Source organism: Channa argus, chromosome 11 (genome assembly GCF_033026475.1).
Source record: "Channa argus isolate prfri chromosome 11, Channa argus male v1.0, whole genome shotgun sequence".
Classification (NCBI taxonomy): Eukaryota; Metazoa; Chordata; class Actinopteri; order Anabantiformes; family Channidae; genus Channa; species Channa argus.
Window position 1 is genome coordinate 17,244,947 of NC_090207.1, and position 12,764 is coordinate 17,257,710.

Below are 12,764 nucleotides of genomic sequence, written 5' to 3' on the forward strand. Positions count from 1 at the left end.
AGTTGTTTCTCGTAATTTCTCCATACTCCTCTGTTCTGCAGACCCCAGCAGGGCAGTCATACCTCTCCTCATTGTAGAAAACATTTGTGAAATTCCTGCGATCTCTCACGCAAACTATCCATCATGAGTGTGGGATTCCTGACTGAAGAGCCGCTCATTTATTTACCCATGAAAGATGTGCCAACCTGCATTTCATAAGTTTTGAAAATAAAAAATAAAATCAGCCTATTAAAGTGTAAGTTATTTATTAGCGGTGTTACTTAATCTCCATCCTCAGCAGCAACCATTGTCCTAAAGCACCACATCTGGCTGTCTCTCTTCCTAAATCTCTACAGAAAAAATATCACATCTATCTAAAAAAACACTCCCATTACAAAGAAATAAAAAAATCAATTTAGTAAAACATTTACTGTATTTATGAGACAGCTGTACAGAAACACAAATATACAGTATGAAACATCTATATGAAACTTTAGCTATTAAAAAACTGTTTAGTGCAAAAGCATTTTGTAATATAAAAATACTGTATTGAAAAAGTTTCTTTCTGATATAAAGAGTAGGGGACATTGGATATGTATGAGGGGAAAAGGTTAGAGGTGTGTGTCAGCTATGGGGATTCGTCTCAGCTCAACTATCTGGGAGCTGGTTACGCTCCCTCCATCATGGCTTCCAGGGATGGACTCATTATCACTGACATTAAGACCAGTCCCTAAAAGAGACAAAAAAGATATCAACATTACACTTCTATTCAAACTGATACATATTTTCTGTAAGGTAATTACTTCATGGTCAACACAGTATATGTAACTGCCTGACTGTGCCATTTGTCTGTTACATTGCATCTACTGCCAACAAGATAATATACAATCAATTCAATAAAACAAAATCTTCAAGTTATCAGACTGTTATCAGAAATCTGTACTGAACAGCATCTCATCAGTCATAGTACCAAGTTGTAAATGAAGCAGACTGATGACTGACAGGCTCTGTTGTAAGAGTTAAATTAGATGATAAAACAAAGTGATAAGTCAAAGGTGTAGTCACATATTAGGCATTTTGGTAAACTTACTGAATGTACTTTAAATTAACGCTTTACATGTTGTTATTTAAACTACTGCTCTTAATTAACAAGATTGTTGAGACTGACTTATTTCTTGTTTTTGAATGTCGTTTGTTTTAATCTATAAACTGTAGCCAGAAAATGCACTTGTGATATGACATAATATGAGGACTTTGATCAGTAACAATAAAACCAACACTTAAAGTATGTACTGTACATGTATGCATCCTTGTCTGTATATTAACAGTTAGGCATTAAAACACGTATTACACTGTCCTATTATGTAATTCTGAACACGAAATGATCTTTACTGCTGACTCACTGGTTTGGATTTAACCAGCGAATAAGTTCAGTGTGACACATGCAGACAAAGAGAAAGTCAGAGGTCACCTGGTAATGTTGGAAACGGAAAAAAGTCTCTTAGCTAAGAGATTATATTTTCCACACACAAATAGGAGGTGTCCAGTGGACAGATAAGCATATTTTCTTGAGGACAGGCCAGAGACCTGCGATGAGCCAAATGCTTTGATTTAATTACATCCTGTAGACTTGCCCCTATGCTACACATGCATTATTATGATTACAATTTTTTGCTGACAAGAGGAACAATATAATCCCAAGCTTGTCTGCTGCCGAAGCTATTTAATGTTAAACACCTCATTGATGCAGGACAGCCAGAGGCAGTAAAGAAAAAAATGAAGAAGGAGAAGAAAGCATGGAAATGCACACATGTACTAACCCACATTTCTAGGTCTGATATACCTCGTCCACACACTTACAGTATCTCTGTCCAACTTTGTTATTTAGTGTAAAACTATCCAATTAGTGTAATCCATACTTCTCTTGAATTCACACCTGTTAAGCAGGACTTTAACTTAGCCGTCTCCATAGTTACAGGTTTTGTTTGCCTGTGATGCACGCTAGCATGTCTCTAGTGCTGCTTCCTAGAGGCCCATGCTGCCCTTAGGTGTCTGAACAGAATCTGTAAGGCTTCAACAAATAAGGCTTGATGTAGGTTTGAAGATGTGAAACAGGACAACATTCTACTCAAAGTCAAATCAAACCACGGTACGGTAGCTCATAACATTACAGGCCTGACATCACTGATTAACTGCTAATTATTTATTTATTTTCCTTGAAACTTATTTCTCTTCTCCAGAATCTTGAGAGAGCAACAGGAAAATTTCAGTGTGACCTGACTCAGTCGCATTAACTTTAGGGTCTTATCTGGTTGGTCTGCCGATCTTGACAACATATCTCCTATCTCTCCCAGAGCGAATTTGTTCTTTCCGTGATGTGGGATATACTGTAAAGTTCAAACTGAGTGTCACAGTAGAGAGCAGCAAGGACTGACATTGATCTGTGGAGGAATAAATAACCAAAGAATAACAATCACATCCAAGTATGAGCAATGGAAAGCAAACTGATGTTAAAATCAAAACAAAAACAAAAGAATGTTCCTGGCATCTTCACTTGAAGTTTCCAAAAGAAAAGGGGCTTTTAATTTTCATAATGTCTTTTAAAGATCCTGCCTCTTGCTTTGAGGCATCAGTATCATCATTATTGTTTTTCATGCCATTTTTCATTCCAAGACTACTTTTCAAGTGTTATTCCAGTTCTCCTCTCTCTGGTGATGTCTCATAATAACTTTCCCAGTGTACTGAGGCTCCTGTTGACACTGTGAGACAATTACTCAGTGATTTGAAAGAGTAAGGACAGGACTGTGTGTGTGTGTGTGGGCGTGGGTGAGAACCGCATTAAACATTGGCAGCAACAAAGGGGGGACGGTTTCTATGGTAGCAGAGAGCTTTAAGGTCAGCAAAAAAATGAATAAGCAAAGCCAATGCTAATAGATAGTGGATACTCTATGTGAGTAATCTATGAAATAAACAAACACACACACACACACACACAGACACACACACACAGAGCTATCTATCTATCTATCTATCTATCTATCTATCACATCTTTTCAAACTCCTCTTTCAGCCCTTGATATTTCTCAAGCTTCTCGTGTTCCTTCTTCCTGATGTAGCTATCAGTTGGGATTGCTATATCTATCACTACAGCCTTGTTCTTCTGTTTGTCCACATCTACTATGTCTGATTCCTTTTACATTACCAGTTTGTCTTTATATGGAAGAACCACAGGATCTTAGCTCAGTCATTCTCAACCATCTTCAGAGGTGTATCCCATTTTGACTTTGGGACTTCCAGCATGTACTCGGCACTGATGTGTCTGTGCATTATGTCAGCCACTTGGTTATGGTGCTCCATGTATTTCCTCCCTGCTAACATCTTGCAGCCCACTGTTATGTGCTGGCTTGCCTCAGGGGCATCTTTGCACAGCTTGCACCTGGAATCCTGCCTGGTATAGTAGATTGTGGTCTCTATTAATCTTGTATTTAGAGCCTGTTCCTGTGCTGCGTGGATAAGTGCCCCTTTGCTCTCTTACAGTCCAGCTTTGTCTGGCCATTCGTAGAATTTTTCAATATCAGCCACTTCTTTTATCTGCTGGTGGTACACACTTTGCAGGGGTTTGTTCTTACATGCGGGTCCTGCTCTTCTTGCTCCTCTGGTTTCTGCTGCCTGAGGTATTCACTTAACAAGTCATCACTTGGGGCCATCTTCCTGATGTATTCATGGATGTTTGTTGCTTCCTGGATAGTGTCTTTGATGCTCACTATTCCTTAGCCTTCCTTCCTTAGTGTACATACTCAGGATGCTTTATTTGGGGTGAAACCCTATGAGCATTGTAAGGAGCTTCCTTGTGTTGATGTCAGTGGCCGCCAGGGCCTGGTGCTGTCCAGGTCTTCTTACTTGCCATACACTTTGGATGGCTCAGTGGAGATATATATATATATAATAAATTATAATTAAAATTATATAAATATAATTTTTTCATCTCTCTTATTTTGATCTCTTTTGCACTGTTAACTCTGCTTGTATTTTTATTGTTCATGGAACCTCAGTGGACAGAAGTGTTCCCAGGTTGTGTTTATAAGCTAATTCCGAGTTTGACTCAAGTAATGTTTTTAACTAACTCAATATGTAAAAAATTAATCAAGTGCTGGAGGTAATTTTTTTAGTGCTTGTTAACCATTTACTTGAATACCCGTGCTTACTTTGATCAACCTTTTCTTTTTAAACCTGGAGACCCTTTAGATTTTATAATAGCAATATTGATAGCCAAGGGAAAATTTGTTTTAATTGAGTTCCTGACAATTTCTTTAGCGCAGTTTAATTTTCTGGAAACTTCTCTGATTGCGCTGCTCCCTAACAAGGTCAGTTCACCATTAACCTTCAACAGCACCTTTAAAGTAGGTCAATCAAATCAATAAAATGAAACTTTAGTCGTCCCTACACAAATGCAACAGAATATGTTGCCAGTATCCTCACCAGTTTTTAGGGCAAATATGAGGTCGTCAAACTCTTGCGACTCCTCATCTGTTGTCACCAAATTGGTGTTGATAAAGCCTCCATCGGTGGTATATGTCCCCATCACAGGACTAGGTTTAAACAGACTGCTGGGCTGGCTGCTTGGCCGCAACGATGCTTGGTCCCAGTCTGCTGACACCTGACACACACAAGTCATATGAGCACAATCACAAAGGCCAAATACTGCATTATTCTACAACAAGTCATCTTTACTGAATAACTTGAAAATGCATGATAATAATGCAAATGGCTTGGCAGCTATTATAAACAGGAAGTACACCCTAACACAAAAATACTTGACATGAAGGAAAAAAGCAAAAATATGTCAACAATTCATTATACAATCTTAATGCACACTTGTACAAACTTAATTCAGAAAAAGGCTTCATCTGTCAGCTGTGTCATTTTGTCTGTGATGAGTTAGGGTCAGACAGAGTGCATGTTGTCCATCACTGAAACTTTAAGTGTAACCCACACACAGAGTCACAGTGGGTGCATGAGTTTAAAGGTAAATTATTCTGTCAGTGCAGTTAGATAATAGCACGTCTGAAATTCTTTATTGAAACTATTAATTCATTTCTTCACTCATAAATGCAACAACATGCAGGAAGGATGGGAAATACAAAAACAAATAAATAAATAAGCATGGAACCAGATAAACCCATCCACAAATTCATGATTAATCTGTCCATGTAGAAGCATAAATGTGACTGTCTGTGTGTTATACAAATTTCTGAGTCTTGCTGGGCTGTAACCGGTACAGAGTGTCCTGGTGAGGTGAATTAAGCACCACCAGGCACCTCAGATCTGTCAGATCCACTCTGGGGGGGAGCAGTGAGTGGATGACTCAGACTTTTCAATAAGCTATTGAACCCACTAATTATGTGTTCCTATCCTTATTTTAATCTCACTTTCCTTTTAACCAATCCACTTCACAAATCCTCACTCATCTAACACTCACATTGACACTCTTAGCAATCTCTATCTGATTATTCTCATTGGTCTCTAGCCAAATCTCAGAGAGGCAGGAGTGTGCTCTCATGAATAAAACAAGATTACTTGAGTTGTACGTGTGGAGAGGGATTGAGAAAAAGAGTGGGAGGTGGGAGTTCCCAGGAGTAATGAAGTTAAACCAGACCCTATCTTTCTATGTCCTTGTCTTCCTCTCACCAGCTTGGACATTGTGGGATATTCTCCTGGGACAAAGTTGTGAGGTGAATGTGGCACTATGGAAGTACTGCATCTGTGTGTGTTAGTACAGTATGTTTTCAGTGAGCATTGACCATTTAAATATGGACAATTTGAAATAGAAGTTACATAGTGAGAGTCAACTTGAAGAGGACAGGCCAAAAGAGTGTGAGTGAGTGAGTGAGTGAGTGAGTGAGTGAGAATTGTGTGAAGGAGAATCAGGAATGGTCAAAGAAAGATGAGGGCATGAAAAAAGGGGGGAGGCCGGAGCATTGAAAGAGAAAAGAGAAAGCCACAAGGTGGAAGATAGTAGGGGGCAGATAAAGCAAAAAAAAAGAAAAAAGCAAAGATCAATGTACAACTTGGGTCTTATGTTTGTAGTCAGTTGTGTTACTTTTACAAGATTAATATGTTATATTGCATTAACTGATGAGCTCTGGGGATGTAGGGAAAGCTCTACAAGAGAGTGCACAGAGAACATATTGTTAAAACAGTGGTTTTAAGGTTGCATTCAAAAGTCTAATTAAGCACATTTAGCTAAACCATATAGATAATGTGCTGAATACAGGAATAATCTGAATAACTATTAAGTACAGCAGGTATGGTAGATTACCTGACGCACAAAGTCAATATGCTCTTTTGGTTTAATACCTGCATACTCATATTTCTGCAGTACAAATGGTGAGATAAATGATAACAGACATGTCAATATTAAATACTGTTCATTAAACGTGTGTGTTTGTGTGTGTACCTCCTCCATGGCGCTGATGAGATTCTGAGTTGATTTGTTGATGTCGCCCCCTACAGTTGTGGGTCCCCCTCCTTGGTAGGTAGGGTCAGGGCTGTCATGGCCACTCATCTCCACTGTGTAACTGGCTTTAGTTGGCCAACACAGCTGGTTGTGCATGAGGAAGTACACTGAAAACACATACAAACCCTGTGGAGAATAGGAAGAAAATCAATGGCAATAATACGCAGTGTCCTCCATGAAGCTTGCTACACTGGGTCATATAACATCATATTATATTCAGTATCACATCATTTTTAGTAGCATCTCTTCCTGCACATTGAAGAATTGCTTCATTATTGGGCCATGACATCATTGGCACCCTGGTATTTCTGCTTCTACCACTTCCTCGTCATTACCAAATCCTGGTCAACAGCACCAGGCTGTGAATTACTCCAAAACACCGTAGTGTCAGATACCTCAAGACCATCCCATATTTCACAACACACATCACTGGACGATGATGGCGGCTGCAGACAAAGATGGAACGTACACGTGCAGGGGACAAATGTGTAAATGTGCGTGCGGACAGTTGCACGCATCTCATAATGTAGCCTGTAACAGTGGCAATGGCAGTGGACCATAACTCGTCCCTGACTTTTAATCTCACAATGTAATATGAAGTTTTGTTGCATATTAAAAATAAAAATTTGCATGGTAACAAACCACATGCTTCAGTTTTAGGTCAAACACAGAGCACATCTGCAGATTAGATGGTTGACAACAAACTTGCCAAGCACACTCTTACATGTTGTAAAGCTATCATCATTACCCATTGAAAAGGGATTATAAAGACCGGTGATGGTTACGATCAACATTATGAAGAAAACAACAGGAACTATAACAGGGAAATGGGTGTTTATGGTGCACTGTAAAACTGGAACATTCAGCTTGTAATAAAGTAAAAAAAGGCTGCAAGGAGGTTAAACACATGAAACACCTCATAGGTCATTAGCTGCGCTTTACAGTCTGGCAACTCTAAAAGCTACATAAACTGTGAGTGCTTCTTATGTAAAGGTAGATGAGGCCAATGTGAGTGGGCTTTAAAATGATAAATGCATACCATGTTCATTATGTTTTGTGTTATGTAACGTTGTGTAAGTTGATGTGCAGTTTATGTTTACAAAGTTAAGAAAGGAAATGAACTTCTTGCTTAATGACATGTGTACGAGGTGTGTATTCACATATAGGGTGTGTATGCTGCTACATACTGTATGCCCATTGTTCATCATTAATGTGGGTGATTAGCACAGATCATCAGCAGGATGTGCACCCTGAGGAACCGGCTTTTTTAACATAAGACTCAGGACCTAGGTTATGTCTTTAGAGACTAAAAACTTTTAATAAGAGAAATCACTTGTGAGAGTGATTTGTTAAAAATAGAAATGTATTTCTAGTTGAAACTGGTTAATTGATGTTATAGGTCATTCATTCCTACCTGTAAAAACTGCTGCAAACTATTTTCATTTACATTCATAAATGCAACACATTTATTTTCTTCTAAATCCTGATTTTTTTCAGCTTATTTGCACATGTGGGCACATTTGGGCCCAGGTCTTCATTTCTGCACATCAAACACAAACACACACATCTGGTGTCCTATTTTTAGGCATGTCCAAAGGTTGAATGAGGAAGCGGGGGGTGAAATTGATTTTTAACGGAGCGTGGTGCTGCTTCATGGCTGTGGATATTTCTGACCGTGATGGTACAAAGAGGTAAGGGTTACTGGCAGAGCGGACGCTGCAGGAGGAGATAATGAGGATAGTGCTGTGTAGATTTGATTATTGTCTTCTAATTTAGCCTGATGAGACACAGATGTGGACCCAGAGTAACAGTTCGGTAGAAAACATGGGATGGGAGAAATGGGGAGAGAAAAAACTGTGATATGGGGATTTAAAAGTTAATATTTGATTTGTTGAAATGTGATTTGTTTTGTGCTGGGTACAAAAGTTGCTTTCTACAAATAGCGCTGAATAACCACAGCATTTTCTGCAACACAGCTGTGCACAGCTGTAACATCTGTAACTGTTTTGGTGTTTACAAATCACCTGTCAGGAGGAGGGCCACACAACCACATCAACAACAAAAACAGCAAGTTAACATGGAAAGTTCTCCTAATGGAAAATTCATGGCATTAAGGAAACAACATGCAATCTGCTAGAAATACAATATAACAACTTCCAACCTGAGGGCAATGAAACAACCTGGGAAATTATAGCATTAAAGAACTGAATAAAGAATGAAGGTGAAGGACAAAGAAGGCCTTGAGGGGCCTAAATCAAAGACAAGAATACATGAAGGCTCCTACAAAGAGTCTTACAAAGAGTCCAGCTTTAATCTGGACTCGTCCTATGGGAAAAAGACAGGGATTTTGGCTATGTAGAAGGAAAAGTGAAATTTGGATCTTGAAAAACTGACGAGGTTTGAGAATATGTCATTCAATCTCATGTAACCAGTGAAAGGTGACCTTAAAGAGTGGCACTATACTATTGGTCACCTAAAGAAACTGGCCACATGATGTCACAGAGTGGGACAAATTAGACTGGAGCTCAGCAACAAGTGCTAAGTGCGACATCGACCGCTGGAATGAAAATCACTTTTCTTCATTAGTCACTGTGCCAAGAGGAGAAGTTTACTTTAGTACAACACTGTTTTCTCTAGCACGTGGATGCCACATATCACCACAGGTTACCACAACCCTCTTGAGGCACACTTTACAGACAGATGGTGTCTCCCAGAGGATGACAGAAGAGACCACAAACATTTATAGACCAGACAAGAAAAGAAAAGGAGCTATTGTACGAAGGAGGGTTGTGCTAGGAGAGCTTGACAGATATCTAGAAGACATTAGCTGAGTTCAACCTATAATCACTGATGATAATGTGTTATGCAACTCTGTAGGTTTACAGCTGTGAAAAGATATAGTTATCTTGTGCCTCATTAATCTTTGTTCTTGAGCTCCAAAGAGTCTGAACAGGGAGATAGAACAGCAAATTGAAAGAGAGACAACAAATAGAAACACAAATGAAAGTTGCAGAGAGAGACACAGAGAGAAGTGACATAGTGATAACCCTCCCTCTCCACTCCTAAGGCTCTCCACGCTAACACATCAAAGCAGGGCTTCAAAGTGAGATCAAGTATCAATCCTTCACTATCTAAGTCAGCAACACATCACACACACACACACACACACAGGTCTCATTATAAACTTAGCATTTGTAAGAACAAAAGAAAACGCTCTTATATTACAGTCTCTAAAATGCTAACATGTTGAGCAACTAGTGCACCAAAAAATAAAGCTTTGTTAACCCAAAACGTACACATGCTATTACACCCTGCAGCACCCTCAAGTTTTCACCTGGCTTACTATGCACAGTTCACAGTTGAATTTCAGAACAGCAACATTTTGCTAGGAGGTAATGTGGAGATTTGGGATGGTGTTGTGTTTTGTATAACAAATTCATTCATTTCATGTTATGCTAAATGATGCATATCAAAGACATTTCTTTAGATCAACTTCAATTTCATAACTCTGCACTAGGGACAGTAACATAGATGACAACTATATTAATATATAAATGTAAGGTGGTAACACAAGTGAAAATAATGACAGCACTAATGATAAGATTAATTAGACTGGTCAATAACAGAAAAAAGAACACTAAGCTTCCTGGTACACGTATAACCAAAAAGGGGTTGCAATGAAGATAAATATAAACAAGTAAGCATGCATGCAAACAAATGAATGACAAATGCGATCATACAAGAAGTAAAAAAGCTTACCAGCAGGCAGTTGAAGATGACGTAGAGAATGAGCATCCACATGTACCTGTAGCCCATGTGGAGTCCTCCCCACAACCAGACCAGAGAGATGAGCAGAAACAGGTACAGAACCATTGGCACCTCTGAAGCACAAGAAAACAACAAAATATCAGCACCAAAAGCAAACAAAATACTGTAGTACAAGTAACCGGTGTACAGTAATGTAGGTGTATGTGAATTGTATTTATTTCATGACCGTTATAAAATCAACCTAAGTTCCACCATTTTGTCTGTACCCACAAGTACACACATTTTAGGTTTTCACATGAGCAGCAAGTCATTATGCTCATGTCATGAGTTCAGATAAGATAAGATAAGATAAGCCTTTATTCATCCCACAGACATTTCCATGTTACAGAAGTACAATGTGCAAATGTGAGGTAAAAATGTGTGCAGTATGAAAAAACAATCTATATTTAAAAATAAACTATTTAAATAAAAAAATAATAAAAATTTAAATCAACAATATGAATGAATAAAACAACTGCACTATGGTTCGCTGTTATTGCACAGTTTTACAATCAGTAGTAACAATATATATTATAATAAGTATTGGATGCAATAAATAGTTATTTGGATTGAGATGCTGTAGTTTCATTGGGATGTACAGTATAGTGTAATCCTCATTTGTTTCAAATGTTTCTGAAGCCAGGCTGATAACCCTCAACAACAGGTTGGTATGCAGAGAGTCATGATCGAGTCTCAGGAGCTGTTTAATGAAGCACTTCTCACAGCCTCAATTCAACACTGGTGTACAGCTACGTTTCTGCTCCAATAAGCCAGATGACTCCACATGGTGTGCATGTGGACTCATATAGACCCCGATTAAAGCCCCAACTTGTGACTGTTGAACATCGCTGGTTGGTTGAGAAAACATAAGGCACACTCACTTGTACTCACGTGTGCCAGTGAGCAAACACTTATGCAAGTGTGTTTGCGTGCACTCAGGGCAGTACTCAAATTTTCTTCACTCAGGGCTTTATCTATTGAGCACTTGTAGTGCTACTAATAAAATTAAGTGACTAAGAAGTGCGGACACTGATTTAACTACCGGTGGCCACAATCATTCTGTGTCAAGTCATTCTGTGTCCTGTGCACTGGATGCTGTAAACAGCGGACATAATGTATCTGAATTTTACAGAGTCAAATGTTTCTAAAAAAAGATGAGAGGACCAAGAGGCCTTCCTGCATGTGCTTCTAAACTAAGCTCTAGCACAGCAACTGGTGTTATTGTTAACCCACTTTCTACCAAGGCTGCATCTCTTTCAGACAGACAGTATGTCATGCTGTACAAGTAAAGGTGAATAACATGACTCAGATTTTATCAAGTTAAGGACAGATACATTTATATTTTTATCTACCGAGGCAACAGTTCAAGAGAACAACCTCAGACTCTCACTGGAGTGGAGACTGAATGATGTACACTCATAGATCCTTGCACCTAATCTATACAAGTTCATGGTGTTCCTCTCAGTTTGAGAAAAAAAAAAAATCATTCCCTTTCCTATTATTGGAACAGCTAATTAGAGGACAAACAAAATAAGAACTGCCAATCAGAGGCAGATTGAATCAGCCATCAGAGTGACTCATCAGAACAGAGAGAGAGGCCTACAATAATAAAACTGCTCATTGCTATCCAGCTTGTTTCAATAGGAAATAATGAACGTAACCATAATGGCTGCAGCTGTTGAAACGAGTACAAAAACAAAACAAAAAAACCTTATAAAGGAGATGATTAGCAAGGCAATTAAAAGGGAGACTCCACTTGAGGTATAAAGGTACTTGTTCACTTAGTCTGTTAGAGCCATCAGCATTCACAGAAAGGAGAAAAGATTTGTTTGCCAGTCACAAAGTAATGTACTAGTCAAATATGGACAGTGATAACAGAATATTTATGGCTTTTATATACTTTTTTTTTTAGCATTATATGCATAAAACTTAAGACGGTAAGGGATGCTCTCATTAGGCCTATGGCTTTTCTCCGTGCCTGTGTGTGCCACGGTAGGAATGGCTAAGTTGGTAGAGTTGCTTAAATTTGCAACAGTGGATTTTCATTAAGGTTCATCTTGTGTGTCTGAGGTCATTAAGTACCATTGATAACACGTGCACGTGAACTCATGCACACTTCACGTGTCTCATATCTAACACGACCATATGGAGCACCAAACTGACCAAACACAAATGTGCATAAGCTGAATCAAATTATATAACAAGTGAATTTAAAAATTGACACTGACCTCTGAATCAAAAGAGAAAATCCATGATTTTAAAAACTAAACTGCTAAGTCACTCTTGCTTAAATCTACTGGTGGTTGTTATTTAGGACAGACTGTACAGTTCACTTCACAAGTAGGATGGAAACACAGGGCACAAGGCCCAAAAATCCCTCACTGATGTGCCACTTCCCCTACCCTGTCAGCTCCTGCCTGGTCCAAGTTCTGTTCCTTATCTTACTGCAGCTTTACACTGA

General features: G+C 38.8%; 1 protein-coding gene across 3 annotated transcripts in view; it reads right to left on the bottom strand.

Moving 5' to 3' along the window:
- Nucleotides 1-228: 228 nt before the first annotated feature.
- The window catches only part of adgrv1 (adhesion G protein-coupled receptor V1), a 96,197-nt gene continuing 83,661 nt past the window's right edge, over nucleotides 229-12,764 (bottom strand). For all 3 annotated transcript variants that reach the window (XM_067521762.1, XM_067521763.1, XM_067521761.1), the window contains 4 exons: nucleotides 10,256-10,377; nucleotides 6,437-6,622; nucleotides 4,459-4,636; nucleotides 229-709 (listed from right to left, as the gene is read on the bottom strand). In XM_067521762.1, coding sequence (XP_067377863.1) covers nucleotides 591-709; nucleotides 4,459-4,636; nucleotides 6,437-6,622; nucleotides 10,256-10,377 — 605 coding nt within the window. In that variant the 3' untranslated portion in view covers nucleotides 229-590. The remainder of the gene's footprint in view (nucleotides 710-4,458; nucleotides 4,637-6,436; nucleotides 6,623-10,255; nucleotides 10,378-12,764) is intronic.